We start from the raw sequence: 26341 nt of genomic DNA, 5'->3' as shown, positions 1-26341 counted from the left end.
TTGTGTATAAGCCGAGAGGGGGACTTTCAGCCCCAAAAAATGGGCTGAAAATCTCGGGTTATACACGAGTATATACGGTAAGTGCTCATTGTAAAATGCAGGATAAATGTGATCCCAAACATTATATAAAATGTTCCCAATAAAAGCTTCAACTTAATCCACAAATAAAGCAAGTCCCCACTTAGGTCTGTCATCTGTTAACAAAAATATAGGGGACTTCCATGTCACTAGTAGTACAAAGACTGTTGAAATATGAAATGGCTCCTCACCCGCCAAAAGAAATTCAGCAAATTCTGCACTCCCAAATCTTAATGCCCCCTCTCCCTTCTAAGCCCCAGTGTGCCTAAACCACATATTGCATCCACATGTTTGGCATTTCTGCAGTTATGAAAGCCCACCTAATTTATGGGTGCGCATCTTCAGAAGCATGAGCTGGGCATAATGTACTGGTTACTATAAGGTACTGGTCACTACAGCTTAATGGTCAATACAACAGCAGTTTGCACTTTTCACTCAGTAACATCCACTGTTGCCTGTTTCTGGAAAACACCAATGAACTCAAAACCATCATTACACCTGTACATAAATTCCATAAGGGGTATAATTTCCAAAATTGGTTAATTTGAGGGAGAGATTCTGCTCTTCTGGCACTTAGGGGTTCTGTATATGGAGTCCGCAAACTATTCTTGGAAAATCTGCGCTCCAGGAGGTAAATAGCGCTCCATCCCTCCCGAGTCTCCCTATGTGGCTAAGCAGTACTGTACACTGGCGTACTCAGGAGAAATTACACAACAAGTTTTAGGGGCCATTTTCTCCTGCTGTCCTTGTGAAAATAAAAAAAATGGGGCTAAGATAACATTTTTGTGGGAAAAGTTAGATTTTTTTATTTTCACTGCTCTACGTTATAAACTTCTGTTGAGCAGCTGGGGGTTCAAGTTGCTCACCACACATCTAGATATGTTGGGTCTAGCTTTCAAAATGGTGTCAATTGTGGGGGTTTCCACTGTTTAGGCACATCAGTGGCTCTCGAAATTAGACTTGACACCAGCAGACCATTCCATCAAAGTATGCATTCCAAAACGTCACTCCTTTTCTGAGCCCTGTCATGAGCCTAAACAGTATTTACTTAGGAGAAATTGCACAACAAACTGTAAGGTGCAATTTCTCCTGCTACCTTTGTGAAAATGCAAATTTTAGGGCCAAAAATAATTTTTGTGGGGAAAATGTGATTTTTTTTCTTTTTATGGCTTAATGTTATAAACTTCTGTGAAGCACCTGGGGGTTCAAGGTGCACACCACACATCTAGATAAGTTTCCTGAGGAGTCTAGTTTCCAAAATGGGGTCACTTGTGTGGGGATTCCACTGTTTAGGCACATCAGGGGCTCTCCAAATGCGACATGGCATCTGCTAATCATTACAGCAAGTTTTGCATTCAAAAGTCAAATGGCACTCCTTCCCTTCAAAGCCCTACTGTGCGCCCAAAAAGTAGTTTTCCCCCATATATGGGGTAACGGCGTACTCAGGAGAAATTGCAGAACAAATTGTATGGTGCAATTTCTCCTGTTACCCTTGTGAAAATGCTAAATTTGGGGCTAAAATTCATTTTTATGGGGAAAATGTGTTTTTTTTTTTACTTTCACAGCTCAATGTTATAAACTTCTCTGAGGCACCTGGGGATTTAAGACGCACATCACACATCTAAATAAGTTCCCTGAGGGGTCTAGTTTCCAAAATGGGGTCAATTGTGTGCGGTTTCAACCGTTTAGGCACATCACGGGTTTTCCAAATGCGACATGGCGTCCGCCAATTATTCCAGCAAATTTTGCAGTAAAAAAATCAAATGGCACTTCTTCCCTTCCAGACCCTAATGTGCACACAAACAGTAGCTTTCCCCCGCATATGGGGCATCACCATACTCAAGAGAAATTTCACAACAAATTGTATGGTGCAATTCCTCCTGTTACCCTGCTAAAAATGCAAAATTTGATTTTTTATTTTCACGGCTCAATATTATAAACTTCTGTGAAGCACCTGGAGGTTCAAGGTGCACATCACACATCTAGATAAGTTGTCTGAGGAGTCTACTTTCCAAAACAGTATCACTTGTGAGCGGTTTAAACTATTTAGGCACATCTGGGGCTCTCCAAACGAAACATGGCGCCTGATAATTATTCAAGCAAATTTTATATTCAAAACATCAAATGACGCTCCTTCCCTTCCGAACCATGCCGTGTACTCAGTGGTCCTCTCCCACATATGAGGTATCGTCTTTCTCAGGAGAAATTGCACAAAAAATTTTGGGTTCCATTTTTTCCTGTTACCCCTGCAAAAATAAAAAAATTGGGTCTAAGTAAAATGTTTGTGAAGCCCCGGAAGGGTTAATAAACTTCTTGAATGTGGTTTTGAGCACCTTGAGGGGTGCAGTTTTTTGAATGGTGTCGCTTTTAAACATTTTCTGTCATATAGGCCCCTCAAAGTCACTTCAAATGTGATGTGGTCTCTAAAAAAATGATTTTATAAATTTTAGTTGGAAAAATGAGATATCACCTGTCAAAATGATTTTGAAAATTTTAGTTGGAAAAATGAGAAATCACCTGTCAACGTTTAACCTTTATAACTTAGTAACAAAGAAAAATTATGTTTCAAAAATTCTGCTGATGCAAAGTAGTCATGTGGGAAGTGTTTTTATTAACTGTTTTGTGTGACATGATTCTGATTTAAGGGCATAAAAATTAAAACTGTGAAAATTGAAAAATTTTCCACATTTTCACCAAATTTCAGATTTTTTCACAGATAAACCCAAGTCATATAGAATAAATTTTACCACTATCATGAAGTACAATATGTCCTGAAAAAACAGAATCAGTGGCATCCGTTGAAGTGTTGCAAAGTTATTACCATATAAAGTGCCACTGGTCAAAATTGTAAAATTTGGCACGGTCATGAAGGTAAAAACAGGCTCAGGGATGAAGGGGTTAATGTCGCCCACAATCTGTACAATTCCATTGAAAAATAAATCTTTTTGGCTGGAAAAATTGAAATAAATTAACTAAAATAATGTAGTTCCACACACCCTTAGGACTCATTCGCACGACAGTATTTTTGCATCCGTGTTTGTATGCCTAAGGCTGGGTTCACATAGCGTTTAGGGGCTGCGTTTAACGCATCTGTTACATAGCGGCATTAACACTATGTAACGGATGCGTTAACGCACCCATTCACTGCTATAGACGAGCGCATCGCTAACGCATGTCATAATCGGCATGCGTTAGCAATGTGCCGTCATTCTGTGACAGACCCTCAGATGTGGGCTGCAGCATCCAAGGGTCCGTCACTGCTAGCGCGGATGAAGCATCTGCGCTAGCGGGCTCACATAATGCGATCGCGTTATGTGAGTAGCGTTAATGCAGTCTGTCAACGCTATGCGTTGAACGGACTGCATTAACGCTATCTGAACCTGGCCTAAGCCAGGAGTGAAACTTACAGAGAAAGGCTTTAACTGAAAAAATGACAGCTATTCTGTGGTTTGGAGACACTCCTGGTTTTGGCATACAAACACTAATGAAATACTGATGCAAAAATACTGACATGTGAATGAGGCCTTAAACCAATATTCTGTGGTAGTAGTCTTTGAATAAGTGACAGCTTTATGTCTTTTTTTGGTAGTAATCTATCAGCATTGCACATCTAGAATTGGCAACCTTTACCCAGTCTTCCTAGCAGTAGTGCTCCAAATGTGTCAGATTGCGAGGGCATCGCCTGTGTACAGCCAACTTCTGTCAACCCAAAGATTTTCAACTGGATTCAGATCTGAGCTCAGACTAGGCCATTCCAAAGCTCTGATCTTCAGACTAAGTCATTCTTTTGTTGATTCTTTTGTTCATTATCATGTCGAAAGTGGAAATTCCTCTTCAGCTTTTTAGTAGCTTTAGCCTCAAGGTTTTGTTGCAAAACTGGCAGATATTTGGAATTGTTCATAATTCCCTCCATTTTGACTGAAACCCCAGTTCTAGCTGCCAAGCAGCCCCAAAGCATAATGTTGCCTCTACCATGCTTCACTGTGGGTATGGTGTTCATTTGGGAATGTGCAGTGTTCACTTTGAACAACACATACAGTACCTTTTGAAATTTTGGCCAAAAAGTTAAACTTTGGGTTCATCAGATCATATCAAGTTTTACCACGTTTTTGACACACTTCATGTAGGTTTTTGCAAAACATAACCAAGCTTGGATGTTTTCTTTTGTAGGAAAAAGCTTCCATCTTGGTACTTACTCCACAGGCAAGACATATGAAGTATATGAGAGATTGTTGCCACATGCTGTACATGACGATTACTGTAGTACCTTGTGGCAGTCTCCCAAACTAATATTCTTCATTTCTATTCATCAATTTTTGTGCGATGTTCAGATCTAAGTAATGTCACTGTTGTGACAAATTAAAGCCACTTCTTGAAGACCGTCTTCACAGTGTTCCATTGTATATCTAATGCCTTAGACTATTTTTTCTCCTATCTAATAGCTTTCAGCAATGAGATTCCTGTGCTGTATTATAAGCTGTTTACAGACCATGACTTTTGCTGTAAAATGCAACAAAAAATGACAGGAAAATCCTACTAGAACAGCTAAACTTTATATGGGGTTAGTGAGAATCACTTGATTTGATATGATGGCTGTTGGCGACTGGCTAATTTTGAACCCAACCATATGCCAAATATAACAGCAACCACATTATTTTAGAGTTATGTTTATTTACACCCACAACATAATTTCATTTTTTTTCTCAATGGATTTGTACAGATTTTGGGTGACATTAAAGGTAGAGAAAGTTCTGAAATGAGTCTTTATATATATATATATATATATATATATATATATGTGTATATATATACACACACACACAGTGGGGAAAAAAGTATTTAGTCAGGCACCAATTGTGCACGTTCTCCCACTTAAAAAAATGAGAGAGACCTTTAATTGACCATAACTATTAGAGTCAAATTGAGAAAACAAATCCAGAAAATCACCTTGTCTGATTTGGCAAGATTTATTTTGAAAATTATGGTGGAAAATAAGTATTTGGTCACTGAAAAACATGCAAGATTTCTGGCTCTCACAGATCTGTATCTTCTTTAGGAGGCTCCTCTGTCCTCCACTCATTACCTGTAGTAATGGCATCTGTTTGAACTTGTTATCAGTATAAAAGACACCTGTCCACAAACTCAAGCAGTCACACTCCAAACTCCACTATGGTGAAGACCAAAGAGCTGTCAAAGGACACCAGAAACAGAACTGCAGCCCTGCATCAGGCTGGGAAGACTGTTTCTGCAATAAGCAAGCAGCTTGGTGTGATTAAATCAACTGTTGGAGCAACAATAAGAAAATGGAAGACATACAAGACCACTGATAATCTCCCTTGATCTGGGGCTCCACGCAAGATCTCACCCCGAGGGGTCAAAATTATCACAAAAACGGTGAGCAAAAATCCCAGAACCACATGGGGGACCTAGTGAATGTCCTGCATAGAGCTGGGACCACCTTAACAAAGGCTAACATCAGTAACACAAATAAATCTTGCCAAATCAGACAATGTGATTTTCTGGATTTCTTTTCTCATTTTGACTCTCATAGTATATATATACATATATATATATATATATATACTGTATATATATATATATATATATGTTGTGGTAGATCGGCTCACTCGGCTGTAAACGGAAACACTGCGGCTTTAGGAATGCACTTGGTTTATTTAGATGCGGCAATAAACCAAAGTGAGGCACAAAGTAAACACAACCCTCTGGGCAAAACAGTAAAACAAAATGGTAGCACTAGGCACAGTTCTTGTATTAGCGGGGATCAGCCCCACAGGATCAGCAAGGCCCATGGCTCAGGCATAAGAAAAAAAACACAAACACATCTTTGGAGCCACTCCTGCCTCTGGAGGCCAGCTACTTAAGCCCCATACCACACCCTGGGGTGGAGATAAGGTGGACATGGATGTCCACATAAAAGCCAGCCCATTATACAAATTAACTTAACCCCTCACCGCACTTAGTGTGCTGGAGGAAAAGCTCTGGGTTTTAATCACTGACGTCATTAAGCGTAGTGAAACATATCTCCCCTCCAGCACTTTACCAGTAACTTTGTCACAATATATTTATATATATATTGTAAGGTTTTATTCACTTGGCTTTTCATAAAATGTTCCATCAGGTTTATACGCTCCATAAACCTGCTTAAGTTTAAGCAAACAAAAGATAGCCTTCTGTGGCACAAAAATGGAAAACGACCAGAGAAGCAAACAGTTCATATATCACTGCGGGTCCGCCCACTCAGGTCAGTTTCTTAGCACACACACACACTGAAGGCCGCCATGCCTCCAGTCACAGACCATGTGCCACACAGCAACCTCCATTATATCGGCTGTAACCACACCCAGAAGTGAGGTATGTTGATGTTAGGGACGGCGGAACGCACTAAATATTAAATAACATAAAGTGCGTTCGACGCCCGGGGTCCACTGAGCAGAAGGTGTAAACACTGCTGCTAGATAATGGCGGATGTGTAATAAGGCGATATAACGCACGAGGGTTAGACGTCACCCAGGGTGCGCTGAGCAATCTCTGTTTATTCACAGAGACGCCTAAGTGTTAAACACAAAAGACTGAGCCTGTTAACATCACAGGTCTCAGAGGAGTGCACGCACGGTATATGGTCACAGGAGCTGGGCCCTACGCAGAGGGTCAGAGTCCGTCTAGACCTACCGTGCGTGCGGCGTCGCAACCGCGGACGCCAAGAGCTGCTGACTGCAGCGCGGCGACAGACACTGCCGCTATACAAAAATGCCCGGTAGCAGTCGCACTGTCGGACGCTAGCACTGTGGTGGATGAGTCCTGTGGCCTGTAGCGTGCCACTGACTGGCGCTGACTCTATTACTAGATCCCTATACACACTCGTAATATCAGAGGGAGAGTAATCTTAATGAGTTATTTGCAGTCCATACATCCACCAACATTCACACAGTAGCAATTAGAGCCTATACTAGTGCATGGCCGAGCGGCCATGCGAACCTTTTATAGCCGGGACTTTCCGGAAGCTTCCAGATCCCTGAGATGGACCAACCAGATCACGAGAAGGACCTGGGCATGTGACTCCCGATCTCCAATGGGAGATCGTCTTGTGAGCATGCCCAGTAGAGTGGCGGTGGGACTTAGCCTCTGGAGAGATTTGCTGCTGAGCAGCCTGCATTGCTATTGCTGACCCAAAGGTGGCAGCAACTGCCAGACCCACAGAGCAGGACTGGGCAGAGCGTCTGGGACGCCGGGACTGCTGAGCAATCTCCTCTGCGGTCGATAGATAATGGAAGACCGCAGAATGTAAGGCTCTGGATTCCTGTTGAGCCGCTGCAGGAACCCGACACCTAACATGTGGGTAGCCAGATCCGCACATCCCTCATAGCTACCCGCAACCCGGTCCCAGGTGCACCAAATGAACCTCTTAGTGCTTATGTGCACTAAAGTAAATACTCCGGGTTACATCACAGAGAGCAGCCATCTCTGTGACACATACCTCCCATCGACTACGCGACCAGATAAGCTCAATCGGCTGTACATGGAGGTAGACACAAGAACACTCTAGCTTTATGAATGTCTTTGGTTTATTAGATGCGGCATTAACCAAGGTGAAGCACAAAGCAAACATGGCCCTCTGGGCAAAACAAAACAATAATGGTAGCAGTAGGCACTGTCCTTGCAATAGCGGAGATCAACATGCTCAAGGTTAGCAAGACCTACGGTTCAGGTATAAGCAAACCACAAACACATCTCTGGAGTGTTCTTCTCCAGACACTGAAGCACTACTTCCTCTAGAGGCCAGCTGTTTAAGCCCCACACCACACTGTGGGGTGGAGATGATGTGAACATCCTCCAACCCTCTCTATGGATGTCCACATAAAACTCAACCCATTATACAAATTAGCTCTAACCCCTCACCACTCTTAGTGTGCTGGAGGAAAATCTCTGGGTTTTATATCACTAATGCCATTAAGTGCAGTGAAACATTTCACCCCTTTGACAATTAACCAGTGACTCTCTCACATATCCCCCGCCCAAAGCCAGGGGTTTTGGTATCTTCACTCGCTAAGCAGGGAAGTCTGTACAGGGCATGTTCGTTCCCATGAAACTTCCCTGGCCTGTGCTCGACATGAAAATTAAAGTCCTGGAGCACTAAAAACCATCTAGTCACCTTGGCATTCTTCCCCTTCCTTTCCCACATCCATCTCAGGAGCGTATGATGAGACTAGCCTGAACTTCCTGCCTAACAGATAGTATCTCAGGGTGTTGATTGCCCAGTTGATGGCCAAGCACTCTTTTTCTACGATGGCATAGTTCTTTTCACAGGAGGAGAGTTTCCTACTCAGGTATAGGACTGGATGTTCGTCCCCATCTATCTCCTGGGACATCACAGCTCCCACCCTAACGGAGGCATCCGTCTGCAGCATGAACTTCTCAGTGAAATCTGGTGCGACCAAGACTAGCTGTCTGCACAGGGCGAACTCCTGGAATGCCATCTCAGTATCAAAGGACCATTTGACCATCACTTTATGATTTTGAGAAGATCAGTCAGGGTGGCGGCTATCATCGCGAAATTCAGGATAAATCGCCGATAGTATCCCACAATTCCCCGAAATGCCCTGACTTGCTTTTTGGAGACCGGTTGTGGCCACTTTTGGATTGCCTTTACCTTGCCTACTTGCGATTTTATCTCACTCCTCCCAATGATGTGGCCTAAGTATTTTGCCTCTTCTTTCCCCATGGCACACTTCTTTGAGTTTATTGTAAACCCTGCCTTCCTCAGTGCATGCAGGACCGCATGGATCTTCTGCAGGTGACATTCCCAGTCTGGGCTGAATATCACAATATCATCCAGATAAGCTGTGTTGTACTTTTTGTGAGGGGCTAGGATCCGGCTCTGGAAGGTAGCTGAGGATCCTTGAAGTCCGAATGGCATCCGGGTATACTGAAAGCACCAGTCAGGTGTAGGCGGCTTCTTTGTGTGTAGAGAAGGCCATCTTCTCCTTGGCACTTGGAGACACAAGAATTTGCCAGTAACCTTTCGTTAGGTCGAAGATGGTGATATATCTGGATGACCCTAGCCTCTCAATAAGCTCATGGACCAGGGGCATCAGATATGCGTCGAGCTTGGACACATCATTGAACTTCCTGTAATCCATACAGAAGTGCCACTCTCCATCCAGCTTCGGCACAAGGAAAATAGGGCTGGACCAGCTGCTCTTTGACCCCTCATTGACACCCAGGCTTAACATTCTCTTCACTTCCTTGGAGATCACCTCACGGCGGGCTTCGAAAATCCAATACGGCTTTTGGTTCACCCTCACATGCGGTTCAGTCCGGATTTCATGCCCCACAACCTGCATACATCCTGGTAACTTCCAAAATAAGTCCCAGTTCCGCTGAAGCAGCTCTCGGCACTTTTGTTTCTGGGCCGGAGATGGTGTCTCTGCCACTGTGACATCATCGACCCTGGCTTCAGGATGGGTCCCTAGTTGCTTCTATTGAATCCCTGTCTCGCCCCGGTTTCAGTAGGTTAATGTGGTTCACTTGGTACGGCTTTCTTCTCCCTGGTTGGTGAGCCTTGTAATTGACGTCACTCAACTTTTCTACCACCTCGTATGGCCCTTGCCACTTGGCCTGGAATTTACTTTCAACTGTGGGGATCAACACCAACACACGGTCTCCAGGGCTAAACTGTTTCAGTCTTGCTCACAAATTGTAGACCCTAGTCTGGGCCTCTTGTGCTTGGAGGAGGCTCTCCCTCACAATATGCATCACACTCGCGATCCCGTCCTGCATCTGGGCCAGATGTTCGATAATGTTTCAATGTCCAGAAGCCCCCGGGGGTGCCGTCCGTATAACAGCTCAAACGGTGAGAACCCCGTAGAGACCTGTGGGACTTCTCTAATGAAGAACAGTAGGTATGGCAGCAAGCAATCCCAATCTCAGCCATCTTTCTTCACAACCTTCTCCAACATAAATTTCAAGATCTTGTTGAACCTCTCTGCCAGGCTGCCATCTGTGGATGGTACACCGACGTCCTGGGTAATCTGGAGGGCCTTACACACTACCTTGGACATGAACGGTGTCCCTTGGTCTGTCAGGGTCTCCTTTGGCATGCCCGTCCTGGAGAAAATATGAACTAGCTCTCATGCTATACTCCTGGTGGAGGAGTTTCTCAGTGGTACAGCGTAGCATATGTACCAGGATGTATTGATGATCCCTCGTTGACTTAACTAAGGGCGTGACCAAGTCCATGGCAATCTGGTCAAATTGGCCTTCGATTATGGGCAACGGCACTAGCGGATTGCGAAAATGAGATATGGGAGCAGTTAGCTGACAGGTAGGGCAGGATCGGCAGAAATTAACAATTTCTCTGTGACACCCAGGCCAGTAGAACCTCTGAAGTACACGCTCGTAAGTCTTGTCTACTCCCAGATGCCCACCCAAGACATGAGAATGGGCCAGATCTAATACCCTACGCTTAAAGGGACCCAGCACCAACACTTCCCCTCAAGGTTTGGTGACCCAATAAAGCAGTTATTCATTTAAAGTGAAATATGGAAACCTGTTGTCGGAAACGGGCACTTGAACAACCCCATTTATCACAGTCACATTGTCAAACACATTTTTTAAAATAAGATCCTGCATTTGGGCGGTCCCAAAATATCACACAGAAACCCCCAACTCAGGAATCTCGGCCTCATTGGTCACTGTCTCGTCCTCATCACCAGCAAGAACACACAGGGTGAACTCATCTGCCTCCAACTGTGATGGGGAATCTTTATGGGTGGACTGGCTCCTGTCTGCGTTAGTGGGTACCCTCGCTTTTTCCCACAAGTCCTCCCAAAACAGGCTAAAGTCACGCCCGATGATCACTGGATGTAGCAAGTCTTTGACTACCCCGACCTCATGGGACTCAGTACCATGGTTTACTTTAATTGTCATTTTGGTGACGGGGTAGTCCTCGGCGTCACCATGGATACAGCAGACACCCATGTGTTTTCCTGGGATCAACTGGTGGGAAAGTGTGGCCCTTATCATGGTCACCAACCTTCCTGAGTTCTGACAGCAGGACAGCTCGACTGACAGCAGAGCCTATACACCACATAGCGCTGTACTGACAGCAGAGCTCATACACCACATAGCACCATGCGAACAGCAGAGGTCATACACCACATAGCACCGTACTGACAGCAGAGCTCATACACTCATAAAGTATTGCCACACTGTTTAACCGTCACCCTGTGTTGTCTGAGTAGTATTACGCTCACAGTAAAAGGAGAGCGGGCGTTTGGTGGGATGAGCTCTGGTCCATGCAGTTTCAGGCTAGGGGAGTAGAGCACCTTCTGACCCCCGTGTCTCCTCATTTTGGTGGCAGCAGTTGGATACTACTCAGCCTGGATGAGCTGCTGAAGTCTGGTGTTCTTAGACAAAGTCCAAGGGCTACACAACCAGGGAGGCATACAGACAGACCCAGCAGACCATAGGTGAGGCATACACAGGTTTCGGACCCCACTTTGTCCAACCCCACCAGCTCTGCCTTGGGAAGAGTACCAGTGTGGATGTATAACCTCAACAAGAAATGGCAACTACAGGAGCTGTGCTAGCTTCGATGGACTGAATTCCAGGCCATTGACATTCGATTAGATTTAATCTAGGAACCACAGGGTGTGGAGAACACTGTGTGTGGACGCAATGGATATGAGTCGGTTCTTCTTAGTAACGTGTGGAACGTATCCTCAAGGAAGACATGGAATATGCTCTGAGGAAACTGTATGAAACAAAGTTTTGTTCACATGAATGTGAGAGATACATCATTGGATTCAGCTTCTCTTTACCACCTTCATTACGTGTATTACTACGTGGTGGTCTCTCCCCGCAGTCCCTGTATGGCTACGTACCCGTCTCCGCCCGCAATTCCTGTAAGGCAGGGGTGGGGAACCTCAGACCTCAGGGCCATTTAAGGCCCTCGATGACCTTTTATCAGGCCCCTGAACAGATCCTCAGGGACTGCATTTTGATTGCCACAAGCTCATTAATTTCTTCTTGCTCTGTTAGCACACACACGCAGTGCTCACTACTGAACATTGAAGGGCATGAAATGAAAGATTAAGTCATGAAACCAGTGTTAGAGTCAGGATGTACTTTGTGGGCGGAGTTTGTACGGCCCCCAAAGGATGGTATAAATATCCAAATGGCCCTTGGCAGAAAAGATTCCCCACCCCTGCTGTATGGCTACATGCTGGTCTCTATCAGCAGTCCACATATGGCTATTTGCTGGTTTCTCCCTTCAGCCCCATGTATCATTTATAATCATAACAATTTATTATGGGTTTTTTTTATAAAGTGTCCAGAAAAAATAAAGTCAAGTTGACAAACCTGCTGATTTCTCCCCGCAGTCCCTGTATGACTACATGTTGGTTTCTCCCCTCAGTCCCTGTATGACTAAGTACTAGTCTCTTCCCACAGTCCCTACATGACTAGGTGCTGGCTATTCCCCAAAGTCCCTGTATGTCTACGTTCTGGTTTCTCCCCGCAGTCCCTGTATGACTACATGTTGGTTTCTCCCCTCAGTCCCTGTATGACTAAGTACTAGTCTCTTCCCACAGTCCCTACATGACTAGGTGCTGGCTATTCCCCAAAGTCCCTGTATGTCTACGTTCTGGTTTCTCCCCACAGTTCCTGTATGGCTACATGTCAGTATCTCCCCTGTCCTTGTATGACTATGTGCTGGTTTCTCCCCAGTCACTGTATGATTAGGTCCTATACTCTTTCCACTGTCCATATATGACTGGGTGCTGGTCTCTTCCCTCAGTCCCTGTATGACTGGGTACTAGTCTCTTTCCACAGTCCCTGTATGGCTTGTTGCTGGTTTCTCCCCACAGTCCCTGTATGACTAGGTACTAGTCCAGTGGTTCCCAAACTCCAGTCCTCGTAGACCCCAACAGGTCATGTTTTCAGGATTTCCATAGTGTTACATATGTGAGAGAATTCCTGATGCCTTGATGATACTACCATCACCTGTGAAATACTAAGGAAATCCTGAAAACATGACATGTTGGGAGCCGCGAGGACTGGAGTTTGGGAAACACTGTATTAGTTTCTTCCCACAGTCCCTACATGACTAGGTGCTGGCTATTCCCCAAAGTCCCTGTATGTCTACGTTCCGGTTTCTCCCCACAGTTCCTGTATGGCTAGGTGCTATACTCTTTCCACTGTCCATATATGAATGGGTGCTGGTCTCTCCCCTCAGTCCCTGTATGGCTTGTTGCTGGTTTTTCCCCTCAGTCCCTACATGACTAGGTGCTGGTCTCTTCCCACAGTCCCTGTATGGCTTGTTGCTGGTCTCTCCCCTCAGTCCCTGTATGGCTTGTTGCTGGTTTTTCCCCTCAGTCCCTACATGACTAGGTGCTGGTCTCATCCCACAGTCCCTGTATGGCTTGTTGCTGGTCTCTCCCCTCAGTCCCTGTATGGCTTGTTGCTGGTTTTTCCCCTCAGTCCCTACATGACTAGGTGCTGGTCTCTTCCCACAGTCCCTGTATGGCTTGTTGCTGGTCTCTCCCCTCAGTCCCTGTATGGCTTGTTGCTGTTTTTTCCCCTCAGTCCCTACATGACTAGGTGCTGGTCTCTTCCCACAGTCCCTGTATGGCTTGTTGCTGGTCTCTCCCCTCAGTCCCTGTATGGCTTGTTGCTGGTTTTTCCCCTCAGTCCCTACATGACTAGGTGCTGGTCTCTCCCCTCAGTCCCTGTATGGCTTGATGCTGGTTTTTCCCCTCAGTCCCTACATGACTAGGTGCTGGTCTCTTCCCACAGTCCTTGTATTACTTGTGCTGCTTTCTAGCCACACTCCTTGTAATACAATGTGCTAGTCTCTCCTCGCTGTACGTGTATTACTAAGAGCTGGTTTCTCTCCGCTGTGCCTGTATTGCTACGTGCTGGTTTCTCTGCCGGCCGCGCAATGAATGCGAAAGGAAAGGCCAAGTCACGTGAGCGCTGATAGCACGTGACGCTCACGTCAGACCTAGCAGGCGCAACTCCATTCTAGACACGACCGCCGAGTGGCGGTGTGTGAGGGAGAGAGAGTTTGTGTGTACGAGACGGAGCGGGGTGTGAATATGGCGGACGGGGAGGCCGAGAGGGAGAGCGGCCTCAGCTCCGGCCCCGACGTCTCCGCCGAACTCCCCCACCTGGAGGAGAGGCTGCAGGAGCTAGAGAGCCACCTGCGGACGGTAGGAGGCGCGGGAGAGGACGAGGCCTTGCAGGCAGCCAGCGACTACTGCCAGCGCTTCTGTCAGGTCAGTAAGTGTGGCGCTGCGGGAGAATGGCCGCTCCAGGCGGGTCTGGCTCCCCCTCTCCCGCCGTGTCCCACCGTGCATTGTGGGCACGGGCCCCGCTGCCGTAATGGAGGCCCCGGGTACTGGGCGGGACCGCGGCTCCTTTGTGTGTTTACATGCTACATACATGTGCGGGCCTGTCACCGGTGCCCGCTGCACGTCCTGCCCTGCTCAGGAGCTATTGCGTGGGCATCACGGGCACGGAGAGGCCGCTGCGAGCTCCATGCTAGGCCGGAGACCAGAGGTGGGTAACCCTGCACGGAGGGAAGGCCACGGCCATTGTACGTGCGGCTCCGTGACCTCGGCCCACAGCACTGGCTGGCGGACATCCTCCGTGGGGCTCCACGCCCTCCTGCTGTGGTCGCGGCTGCCCACCCCTGACAGTGCAGCCTGGGAGTGAGGGTTGCATTGTGAGGGCAGAGATCGGATTGTGCAGCCCCCTCCCATCTCCATTCAAGCCTGAGCCAGCTGCAGCGGAGCCTGTGAGGGGATTATGGATTAACCCTCTGCCTGCTGCTGACCCTGATACTTGCCCACAAGGCCCAGTACAGACCTGCCACTGGGCAATCACTGGTTGCATGTTGTCAATACTTTATGGCTTTGTTCTCTCATACATTTATATAAGGAATCCTTGTTGCCTTTAGCAACCAAGCAGGGGCAGCATTTAAAGGGCACCAGTTACATTATGCACATGACTGCTGCAGCCAATCACAGAGCTCAGCAATCTCATCGTGAGACCAGTGATTGGCTACAACAGTCACATGATGTCATTGCTGCAGTTAGCAGGTGAGTAATGACTGTTTCCTGCTGTTAGGCCGCTATCCTAAAAAGGTTGTGCACTACGGGCCAAGCCCATATTGATGAGTCTGGGGTACTCTGCTATTTAGTATTCAACCTTGATCTGATGCAGAATTCGGTGGTGCCCCCGCTGGAAGTTGACACCAGCAGAGGACACAGCGCTGGTCCAGGAGGTGAAGCGTTCATTATATTTTACTCACTTCCCTGAGCACCCTTCATGACGGGGCCAATTTCCATTTTTGCTTAATCATTTTTTTCCTCCCCTTCTTTCCAGAGCCATAACTTTATAATTTTTCCGTCCCTATAGCTGTATGAGGGCTTGTTTGTTTTGTTCGGCCGAGTTGTACTTTTGTAATGACAGCATGGATTTTGCCATATAGTGTACTGGAAAACGGGAACAAAAATCTCAGATGTGGAGAAATTGTGAAAAATAAAAACCTCAATTCTGACTGTTTTTTTGGGGGGGAATTTGTTTTTGCGGTTTATATTTGGTAAAAATGACCTCGTGATATGATTCTGCTTATCAGTACAATTACTGCGATACCAAGCTAATAACATTTTTTTATTATTATTTTAGGGTTTAAAACAAAATAAGAAGTGTGCCCCAAAAAATTTTGGTGTGCTTGTTGACATTTTTCAAGACTCATATTTTTTATTTTTCAGTCGCTGGAGCAGTGTGACATCTTATTTTCGTGGGGTGAGATGACATTTTCATTGATACCATTTTGGCATAGCTGTGAGATTTTGATTGCTTGTTATAGCATTTTTTGAGGACTTGCAGCTACCCAAAAAAAACTGTAATTTTGCTGTTCTTTAGTTTTTTGTTTTTTTTTTGTTTACTGATCAGGTTAATTACTTATATATTTTGATTGGATTTCTCTGAACACAGCGATACCAAATGTAATTTTTTTTATCTTTATTTTAAATAGGGGAAAATTGGGTCATTTTAACTCACTTTTTTTCCCCACTGTTCTTGTTTGTCTTCTTAGGCTGGTTTCACATTAGCGTTTTTAGCGCAGCGCATAGTGCGCGTCCTTGCGCCCCTATGTTTAACATGGGGGCGCATGGTCTAGCGTTTGCACGCGTTTTTGTGCGCATGCGTTTTTCGTAGTGTGCGCCTAGGCGCGCCGGACGCAACCTGTTGCATCTTTGATCCGTCCAACCTGTGTCAAAAGCACGCATGCGCAAGGAATGTGCCAAAATAACATATTACAGTCTTTGGGAACGCAGGCGTGCGCATGGACATGCGCATGCCTGCGTTTAAAATCGCATGCGTTTTAAGAGTTAACATGGCTAGAAACGCATGCGCCTAAATAAAACAAACAGGCAAAACGCATGATGCGTTTTTTGCATGCGTTTCTATTGCGCACGAAGCGCAGCGTTAAAAAACGCTAATGTGAAAGTAGCCTTAGGGGGACATAAAGCTGCGATCATCTGATCACTTGTGCTATATGCAGAAAAGCAACAGCATTGCTGTAAGTGGCAGCAATCGTGGTCTCCTTTGAGGCCCAGCCACAGGCAGGGTTTAAAAGCAGCCCTGTAATGACAAGCATTGAGGTAGGTCATCAATAGGCCATCTTTGCTGGCATAGCAACCCATTGGCAACCAGTGATCACGTCACAGGGGTGTCAGTAGGCTCATAGAATGATGTGCTCCCATTCCCACGTGTTAAATGCTGCTGTCAGGGATGCCAATATCTAGATTGTGGGCAACATAGATGAATTCTAAAAAGAGCATCTACAAATGTGTCCTTGAATTTCATTGTTTAAGGGACTCCAAAATGCTATTGTGTAATTTTTCCAGGATATTTTTTTAATTTGATTAGACATGACACTGCGCTTTATACTATGACTAGAGATGAGCGAATTTGATTGGGTCCCTTCTTATTTGGAAAGCTATAGCGCTTGCTGAATAAGCTGCAGAGGGAACCCGGATACATGGAGTGCGGCAGCTGATCAACTGTCCGGGGCCGAAGCTGCATGTGTCATCACTGTGTCACTGTCACAGCACATGCTATAGCTTGCCGAATAAGCAGGGACCCGATCAAATTCGCTCAACTCTAAGGGTGTGTGCAGATGCTGCGGATTAATCCGCACGGATTTTGCAAAAACCGCAGATAAACCGCAGGTCAAAAGACCTGCGGATTATCTGCGGTTTTGCCTGCGGTTTGGTCCTGTGGATTCACCATCTCCACAGAAAGAATTGACATGTCACTTCTTTCTGCGGTTTCAAAACCGCAGCAAATCCGCGCTGATTTTTCCGCAACGTCTACACAGCGTTTTTTTTTTTTTTTACCATTCATTTGAATGGTACTGTACACCGCAGCTAAAACTGCTGCGGGTCCGCAGCGGCCAAAACCGCTGCGGAAACGCAGCAGAATCCGCAGCGTGTGCACATACCCTAACTATGATTCTACACAAAGGCTAGACGCAGAATAGCATATTTTTTTGTCACTTGAGAAAATTGGATCAATTACCGTATACAAATGATACTGACCAGAGTGCAAATAATGTGATCCAGTTTCTCTGACGTTGAGACGATAGAGAAAAAAATTCTCCATTCTGTGAGTCTGTGGAAATCGGACTGCACTTTTTTGCCAAGGTCTTGGCCGAGTGCAAATAGTTCACTTTGCCATTTCTTTCCCCGGACAGTCTTTGTCGTAATTAAAACCGGAGAAGTGCACTTGCCCGATAGACTAACATTAGTCTGAGTGCAGTCAAATGTTTTGTTGGATTGCACTCAGACCGAACATACAATTGTCTGTACAAGCCCTTTCCATCATGTGAAGCAGTTTTAGCTTCACCTATGACAGCAAAAGCACGAATGGATCTGCCCCAGGACAGGAAAACTACCGTATTTTGCAGACTCTAAAATGCATAGAACCATTAGATGCACCCCAAATTTTGGGGAGGAAAATGGGAAAAACATTTTTTTAAAAAAAATAAAATTGTGGTGCGTCTTATAGTCAGTCCAACTTTACGGTAGCTTACCAAGGGGTCAGCTGTTGTGGAGCAACGGGGGTCCCAGGAGACAGGGTAGCTGTTTCAGCAGGCCGACGGCAACCAGGGTGTGGCAAAGCTGCAGGCCCCGGGCTGAGAGTAAGGGGGTGTCTGGGTGCTGTGGGCTCTCCTAAGATGTTGTTACTGTGCGGAGTCCCTTTCCCATTGATTTCCCAGCGGCAAGCTGTGGGAAAATCGGAGGCACATTCGCAGGTTGAGATCTATGGAGATAAGTTCTCATCGGTCCACCCCTCCTCTCCCCAGCAAGCTACCTTCAGATTATAAGATGCACCCCTACTTTCCTCCCATATGTGTGCGGGGGGAAAAGTGTGCCTTGGTACTTCATTAATTACTATAATTTTCTGATTATGAGGGGCCATATTCACATGCAACGGATTAACATTTTTGCACTAACAACATAAAACTGGACACAAGGATTTTCCTGCTTTTAAAAAGGAAACTTGTAAGTTGTCATTTCTAGTCCTCAAAATCGCCTCCACGTTTTTTTACTTGGAATTCTGTTCACGCAGTGCATAGTCGCCCAGGTAGTTCAGAGAGACCCAGCACATGCGTACTGCAGTACTTTGGTCTGCACTCAACAGGGCAGATAGGTACGCCTGCGCAGGAGTGCAATGCCGGGAGCGATGATGCAAACAGGAGGGCGTCGTCACAAGAAGATGGATGGTGCTGGACCCGGACCTGCATCACCCATCGGACCGGACCGCCCCCCTGGGTGAGTATGTTAAAATTCACATGTAAAGCGCCATGGAATAAATGGCGCTATAAGGGTATGTGCACACGTTGCAGATTTGCTTAGGATCCGCAGTGGATTTTCCGTGCGGATTCGCTGCAGATCTGCAAGTGTGTGACCAACCAATGTAATTCAGTAGGAAAAAAAAGCTGCGCACGATTTTTTTTGCTGATCCGCATGCTTTCCTACACCCATTCTATTAATGAAATCCGCAGGGCTAAAAGCACATGCCAATCCGCAAAGAATCCACACAAAAAAACACAAAATCCGCAAAAAAAGCGCAGATTTTAACCTGTGTTTTCTGCCAAGAGATACAGATTCCGTGCAAAAAATTTTGCAGGCAAATCTGCAACGTGTGCACATAACTTTTATTATTATTAATTCTAAGGTTATTTTTCTTCACTTGCACGTCTGATCGGGGGCTTATCTACAGCATTATAGAATGCTGTAGATAAGCACTGAAAGGCAGTGTCCACATCTTATAGCGGCCAAAACAGGTGACAGGTTCCCTTTAACCATTAAGTGAATGTCAGCTGAACTTACCAGTCACTTAATGTGTGGGGGGCATGTAATGAATTTTTTCTATCATCAAATATTTAGGAGGGGGGAGGAGTCAAGTATGTTGGATTAAAACATGCACAATACACCAACATTGAGAATATATGCACACTGTATACAGCTGATCATGGTTTTGTCTGGAAGAACAGCTTCAGTCATCAACACCTCCAAAAAGAGAGGTTAACAAACACACAAAAATTGCATGAACTTTTCAAGGGAACTTATCATTTCATGACCAAGGCTGGCTGCAGGATTGTTGGTCAGTTATGTTTTTCTCTGAAGTGCTCCGTCATTTGAGAAAACTTAGTTTGATCCAACAAGGGGGACTATAGGAATAGACAATACTAGTGTAACGCCCACCTGGCAGGCTTCTCCTCACACCACTTCAGTTGCTTGACAGGACTTTTCCCACTTGTGTACATATAGTCGTGCAACCAGATTCTGATTCATGCTGCCAATGGTTTTGGCAGTATGAATCCACTGACATTTTCCATTTAAAGGGAATGTGTCATGAGAAAATGCACATTTGTTTAACCCCTTCGCACCCGAGCCTGTTTTTGCCTTCGTGACCGGGCCAATTTTTTCATTTCTGACCAGTGTCACTTTATGAGGTCATAACTCTAGAACGCTTCAACGGATCCTACTGATTCTGACATTGTTTTCTCATGACATATTGTACTTCATAATGGTGGTAAAAAATTTTAGATATGATCTGCGCTTATTTGTTAAAAAAATCAAAATTTGGCGAAAATTTTGCAATTTTCAAACTTTTAATTTTTATGCCCTTAAATCAGAGGGTGATATCGCACAAAATAAATAACATTTCCCACATGTCTACTTTACATCTGCACAATTTTGGAAACACAATTTTTTTTTTTAGGAAGTTATAAGGGTTAAAAGTTGACCAGCGATTTCTCATTTTTACAACAAAATTTGCAACACCATTTTTTTTAGGGACCACCTCACATTTGAAGTGAGTTTGGGGGGTCAATATGACAGAAAATACCCAAAAGTGACACCATTCTAAAAACTGCACCTCTTAGGCTACTTTCACACATCAGGTTTTCGGCGTCAGGCGCGATCCGGCGTCGTGCCGGAGCGCCGGATACGGCAAATATTTCATAAAACCGGATGTGACGGATCCGTTTTTCTGCCGGATCCGTCTTGTTCTTGACAGACAAAACCGGATCCGTCTCATCCGGTTCATCCGTTTTTCGATCCGTTTTTCGACTGATTACGCCGGATCCGGTTTTTAAAAACACCCCTTGTGGCCTTCCGAACGGGATTGGCTACTGGAAAACTATATATAGCGTGTTCCTACAGCCCTTCTTTGACAGGTTGTAGAGGAGAAAGTGCAGGTTGGAGAGAAGAGCAAGTTACTGGCGAAGATGGATGTTGTCATTGGAAATATTTTGAAGAATTTGGCGGATTTTACAGTGGAGGCGAATCGTTTGAGGGTGATTGTTCTGGAGAAGGAGAGAGCGAGACAGCAGCGCATCAGGCATCGTAGACGATGTTTGTGGATCCACCCCATCACAGCCAAGAGAATGACGCGTGCGGTCTATTCTACACTCTGCATGGACCTTCGACGAAACCCGGATACATTTTTTGGATATGTTCGGATGAAAATGGAGAATTTTGATTACTTGGTGGAGCGCATTGCACACCTCATAAGAAAAGCAGACACCTATTGCCGCTCCTCTGTTTCACCCGCAGAGCGTCTGATGGTGACTTTAAGGTAAGCCACATTTATTGGATATGCTCGCATCAGAGCACACTTTCACTGCAATCTTGTTGGTGGTAGTTTGTATCTCCAAGTGTTATAGCTGAGTTTTGGTATGTAATGCTGTGATTTAAAACTAATTGATTGTTTTTTAATTCCCCACAGATTTCTTGCAACTGGAGAATCCCTTTCGTCACTGCATTTCCAGTACAGACTCGGGATTTCCACCATATCTGGAATAGTGAAGTACACATGCCGTGCACTGTGGGACTCCTTAGCTGAAGAGTTTTTACCAGAGCCCACAACAGAGAAGTGGATTGAAATTTCAGAAAAGTTTCAACAGATATGTCAGTTTCCCAACTGCTTGGGCGCTGTGGACGGGAAACATATCCGCATTGTAAAGCCAGCCGGATCGGTATCGGAATATTTCAATTACAAGAAATATTTTTCCATTGTCCTCATGGCCATCGCTGACGCGGAATACAAATTTATTGCTGTTGATATTGGGGCCTATGGCCGCTCCAATGACTCTCAAGTTTTCAAACTGTCTGCCATGGGGCGTAAACTGTATGGAAACACCTTCCAGTTCCCACCCCCTAGACCGCTGCCGCAAACATCTGGTCCACCTATGCCATTTGTCTGTGTAGGGGATGAAGCCTTCCAGCTGTCAGAACACCTTTTGAAACCGTACGGTAGCAGAGGATTGTCAAGAACAAAACGCATTTTTAATTACCGCCTCACAAGAGCAAGAAGAATGGTTGAATGTACCTTTGGTATTCTGACAGCCAAATGGCGGGTCCTATTGACTGCGATCAACCTCAAGACAGAATCTGTGGACGAGGTGATCAAAGCTTGCGTGGTACTCCACAATTTTGTTATCTGCAAGGAACCCATTTCCATTGAGGACACCTCTGAAGAAACCACCTTGCAAGATTACCATGACATTACCACTAGAAGTTCTGTGACGGTTTCAGTAATGAGGGACAATTTTGCACTATACTTTGTCACCTCAAGGCAGAGTACACTGGCAGGATGACAGAGTGTGAAAGATTTGTGCCCTTAACCAAAATTGTGTACCTTCTGTACCAACAGTATATAACTTTGCCAACCAAAGTTGGCTATCTTGTCATGGTCTTACTATTTTTAGCTTTAGGCCACAGGTGTGTACCTGGTTGTGTTTTATGCAAAGTTTTTCACCTTTTAACAAAAGTTGTGTACATTGTTAGGAAATCACCAACAATAAACACAACTTTTTAGGTGAAATACTTTGCTTCAAACACAACCAGGAACACAACTGTGGCAAAAAGCTAAAATTTACCCACAGTTATATACCTAGTTTTGAATACCATTTTACCTTTAAATACCCTGTATTTAACCTTTTTGGCCGCAGAAAGAAATGACAGACAACCAGTGTAAAATAATTTAACTTTTATTGAAAAATGTTTTTTTTTAGTAAACTGTTTTTAAATTTTAATAAACTTTTTTTAATAAAGCTTTGAAACCAGAAAACTGGTCATTTTTATTAAAATACACACATATTATAAATCTGTGTAGTGTGGGGTGGAAATACTGCTGGAGGGGCTGCGGGACACTTTGACACTGGGAGTGTGGAGAGAGGACTGGGATCGTGGTGGGGAAGGAACAGTTAGAGGTGAAGGTGTGGAAAAAGCTACAGAATGGGTGGACATGTGGGAGGCAGAAGAGGTGATGGGCGGTGGAGTGGAGGGTTGGGCAGGGACAGTAGGAGCAGATGATGTTGATGGCAAGTTGTATGGGGAAGGAGTTTGGTATGGGGCAGGTTGCTGGAAGTGGGGAGATGTCTGGTACTGGGGAGGTTGCTGGTACTGGGGAGGTTGCTGGTACTGGGGAGGTGGATGGTATGTAATAGGAGGGGGAGGATGGAAAGTGGCTGGAGGGGGTGCAGGTGGAGGAACTACTGGGGTGGGAAGAGGAGGTTGGGAGGTAACGTGCTGGAGAGCACCGTGGCATGAATGCATTACATGCATCTGCTGGGTAGGAGATAGCGTTTCCATGCGCTCCACAACAGACCTGAAAAAGGTGTGGTTTGGCGAAGATCTTGCTTCTGAATGCATGGTTTGCAGAAGTGTCTTCACCTCCAGAATGCTGGAGTTGATCTGCTGAAAGCCTGCGGAGATTTGCTCTGACAAGACTTTTAGACAGTTCTGGAAAGATGCATTCAGATGCAAGAACTCTGGCGCATAAGTCTTTTCCTGACCCCTCTGCCGCTGCCGCTCAGTACCCGCAGGTGTACTAGAGGTGGCAGGGGCAGAAGGGTGGGGTAAAGGGAAAGCGATCTCCTCACCAGCAGCTTCATGTAATGTAGGCGGCCACGATGCTCCTGTGCTGGTGGATGGGACAGAGGGGTTGAATGTGTGGGAAGGCTGTGAAGGTGCAGATGTACCGGGGCGGTCGAAGTGTCCCTCGGTGCCGGTCTCCCCAGGGATCGCCTCAGAAGGGTCCAACCGTGCAGGCTCCCGAGTGCTGCTCGTGCTGCTCACCGTGCTGTGGAATAAAGAGAAAAAAAACAATTAAAAAAGTGACATGGCATGGCCCTGGCTGAAAAAAAATTGTTACATCTAAACATTTTTTTTCACATGTGGTGTGTAATATTTACCTTCTGGTGACCATTGTATCCCGGAGGAACGACAGGGCTTGTGCGTACTTGTACTTGCTCCTGCGTCCTCCAGATCCACTCGGCGCCCGCATCTCTTTATTGAACTCCTTCTTGAAACGATCCCTCACAGACCGCCACCGCTTCACAATTCTGTCCCCTGAAACGAGAAAGGAGTGGTTAGTATACAACATCAGTGTTTCCCAAACTCCAGTCTTCATGGTCCCCAGGGGTCATGTTTTCAGGATTTCCATAGTAAATAGAAATCCTGAACACATGATCCGTGGGGACCACGAGGACTGTTGTTCGGGAAACACTGGTTTACATCAAGCAACCGGTACTGTATATACTTACGCTCTTTAATCTGGGCCCGAGCATCGAGGTCCTCCCAGCGGTCCACAAGGAGCGAACAGATTTCCTCCCAGAGTCGTCGGGTAACGATCAGGTCAGCGTGGCGGCGGTCAGCCATATTCCAGAGCGGCTCCCTTTCTCTGACGAGATCGATGAGGTGGTCCACATCGATTTCTCCATCCTCACCGTCCGAGTCGGGAGCACGCTGTGAAGGCTGTTAAAGAAAAAGACAAAAATAACATAATTAGCCTCCACAAAAGAAATGAAATAAAAAGTGCAAAAAAACAAAGCAAAAATATTTATACTTACACGCTGGTGACCGCCGCGTTGCTGTCGCCGACGACCCTGGGAGGCACTGCGAGGACCTCTTGGCCGAGCACCAGATTGGGAAGACTAGAGAAGAAAACAAAAAATGTTATGTCTTTGGATGTAGGCATTTGTTTGCTGTGTGTGGTCTGCAGAACATTGTTTTCTATGTGTTGTGTGTAGTGTGATGTTGTGTTTCTGCGTTTGATGCCAAAAACTTACCAATTGTGAGCCCACTCCAGGTGTCTGTCCACCCCTTCCTTCTTCTTCTGGGAGCTCCTCTTCATCTTGTGATTCCTGTTTTGAAATAAAAGGCAATGAATAGACATATATTACAGAGATGATGGATTTTGGAAATAAAAACTTACCGTCAAACGCTGACGATGAGAGGGAGGGCTCCCAGAAGAAGATGTGCTGTCTTCCTGCTGGCCAGACTCCATGCCTGTGGGTGGTGTTACAGCTGCTGCCAGTGCTGCTGCTGCATCTCTTGGGCGGCTGTTGAATAAAGAGAAACAAAGGGCCAATGAATATCTTGATATTCCATGGCCCTAGTTTGGAGGAATGGGGGATTTGATAATTACCGTCTCTCATCTGCTGCTGGACTCCCCTCCTCAGCATGTTCCATTTGCTGCTCCATTTGGCGTGGTGGTGGTGCTGATGGTGCTGCATTGGTCTTCTGCCTTCTCCTGCGCCTGGTTCCTGTCTTGGGTGGCATGTTGGGTGTGGCTGAGGGTCCCACTGTCTTGCTTTTATATATGTGTCTTGTGGACAGAGCTACTGAGCATGCTCAGACCAAAAAAACCGTATCCGGCTGTCGCCGGATCCGGCGCATTGCTGCGCTCATAGGCTTTCATTGTGTGAAAAAGCCGGACGCGCCGGATCCGGCGTGTCCGGCTTTTTCACCGGAGACAAAAAACGTTACAGTAGCCGTTTTTTCCAGACGCCGGATTGCGACACATTGCCGGATCCGGCGAAAACTGGATGAAACGCATGGCCATCCGGCGCAAATGCAAGTCAATGGGGGGGAAACCGGATCCGGCATTGCATTTCGCCGGATCCGGTTTTTGTCAAAAGCGCCGGATCGCGCCTGACTGCGAAAACCTGATGTGTGAAAGAGGCCTAAATGTACTCAAAACCACATTGAAGAAGTTTATTAACCCTTCAGGTGCTTCACATGAATGAATGGAATATGAAAGGAAAAAATAAACATTTAACTTTTTTTCACAAACATTTTACTTCAAAACCATTTTTTTTTGATTTTCACAAGTGTAAAAAGAGAAAATGAACCACAAAATTTTTTGTGCAATTTCTCCCAATACGCCAATACCCCGTATGTGGGGCTAAACCACTGTTTGAGCACACGGCAGAGCTCAGAACGGAAGGAGTGCCGTTTGACTTTTTCAATGCAGAATTGGCTGGAATTGAGATCGGATGCCATGTCGAATTTGGAGAGCCCCTGATGTACCTAAACAGTGGAAACCCCCCACGTGACCCCATTTTGGAAACTAGACCCCTTAAAGAACTTATCTAGATGTGTCGTGAACACTTTGAACCCCCAAGTGCTTCACAGAAGTTTATAAAGTAGAGCCATGAAAATAAAAAAATCACTTTTTTTTCTATAAAATGATCTTTTAGCCCCCAATTCCTTATTTTCACAAAGGTAACAGGAGAAATTGGACCCCAAAAGTTGTTGTCCAATTTGTTCTGAATACACTGGTACCCCATATGTGGAAGAAAACTGTTTGGGCACACGGTGGGGCTCGGAAGGGAAGTAGTGATGTTCTGGAATGCAGACTTTGATGGAATGGT

The 26341-nt window shown here is 45.6% G+C and overlaps 1 protein-coding gene across 1 annotated transcript in view; it reads left to right on the top strand.

Moving 5' to 3' along the window:
- Nucleotides 1–14022: 14022 nt before the first annotated feature.
- The window catches only part of ZNF292 (zinc finger protein 292), an 80661-nt gene continuing 68342 nt past the window's right edge, over nucleotides 14023–26341 (top strand). Inside the window, exon 1 of the mRNA XM_073589619.1 lies at nucleotides 14023–14375. Coding sequence (XP_073445720.1) covers nucleotides 14196–14375 — 180 coding nt within the window. The 5' untranslated portion in view covers nucleotides 14023–14195. The remainder of the gene's footprint in view (nucleotides 14376–26341) is intronic.

The sequence above is a fragment of the Dendrobates tinctorius genome, unplaced genomic scaffold, assembly GCF_039654945.1.
Source record: "Dendrobates tinctorius isolate UK_male_01 unplaced genomic scaffold, ASM3965494v1 ptg000111l, whole genome shotgun sequence".
In the NCBI taxonomy this organism is placed as follows: domain Eukaryota; kingdom Metazoa; phylum Chordata; class Amphibia; order Anura; family Dendrobatidae; genus Dendrobates; species Dendrobates tinctorius.
Note: the sequence above shows the minus strand (reverse complement) of the source record. Positions and strands in the feature narration are given on the sequence as shown.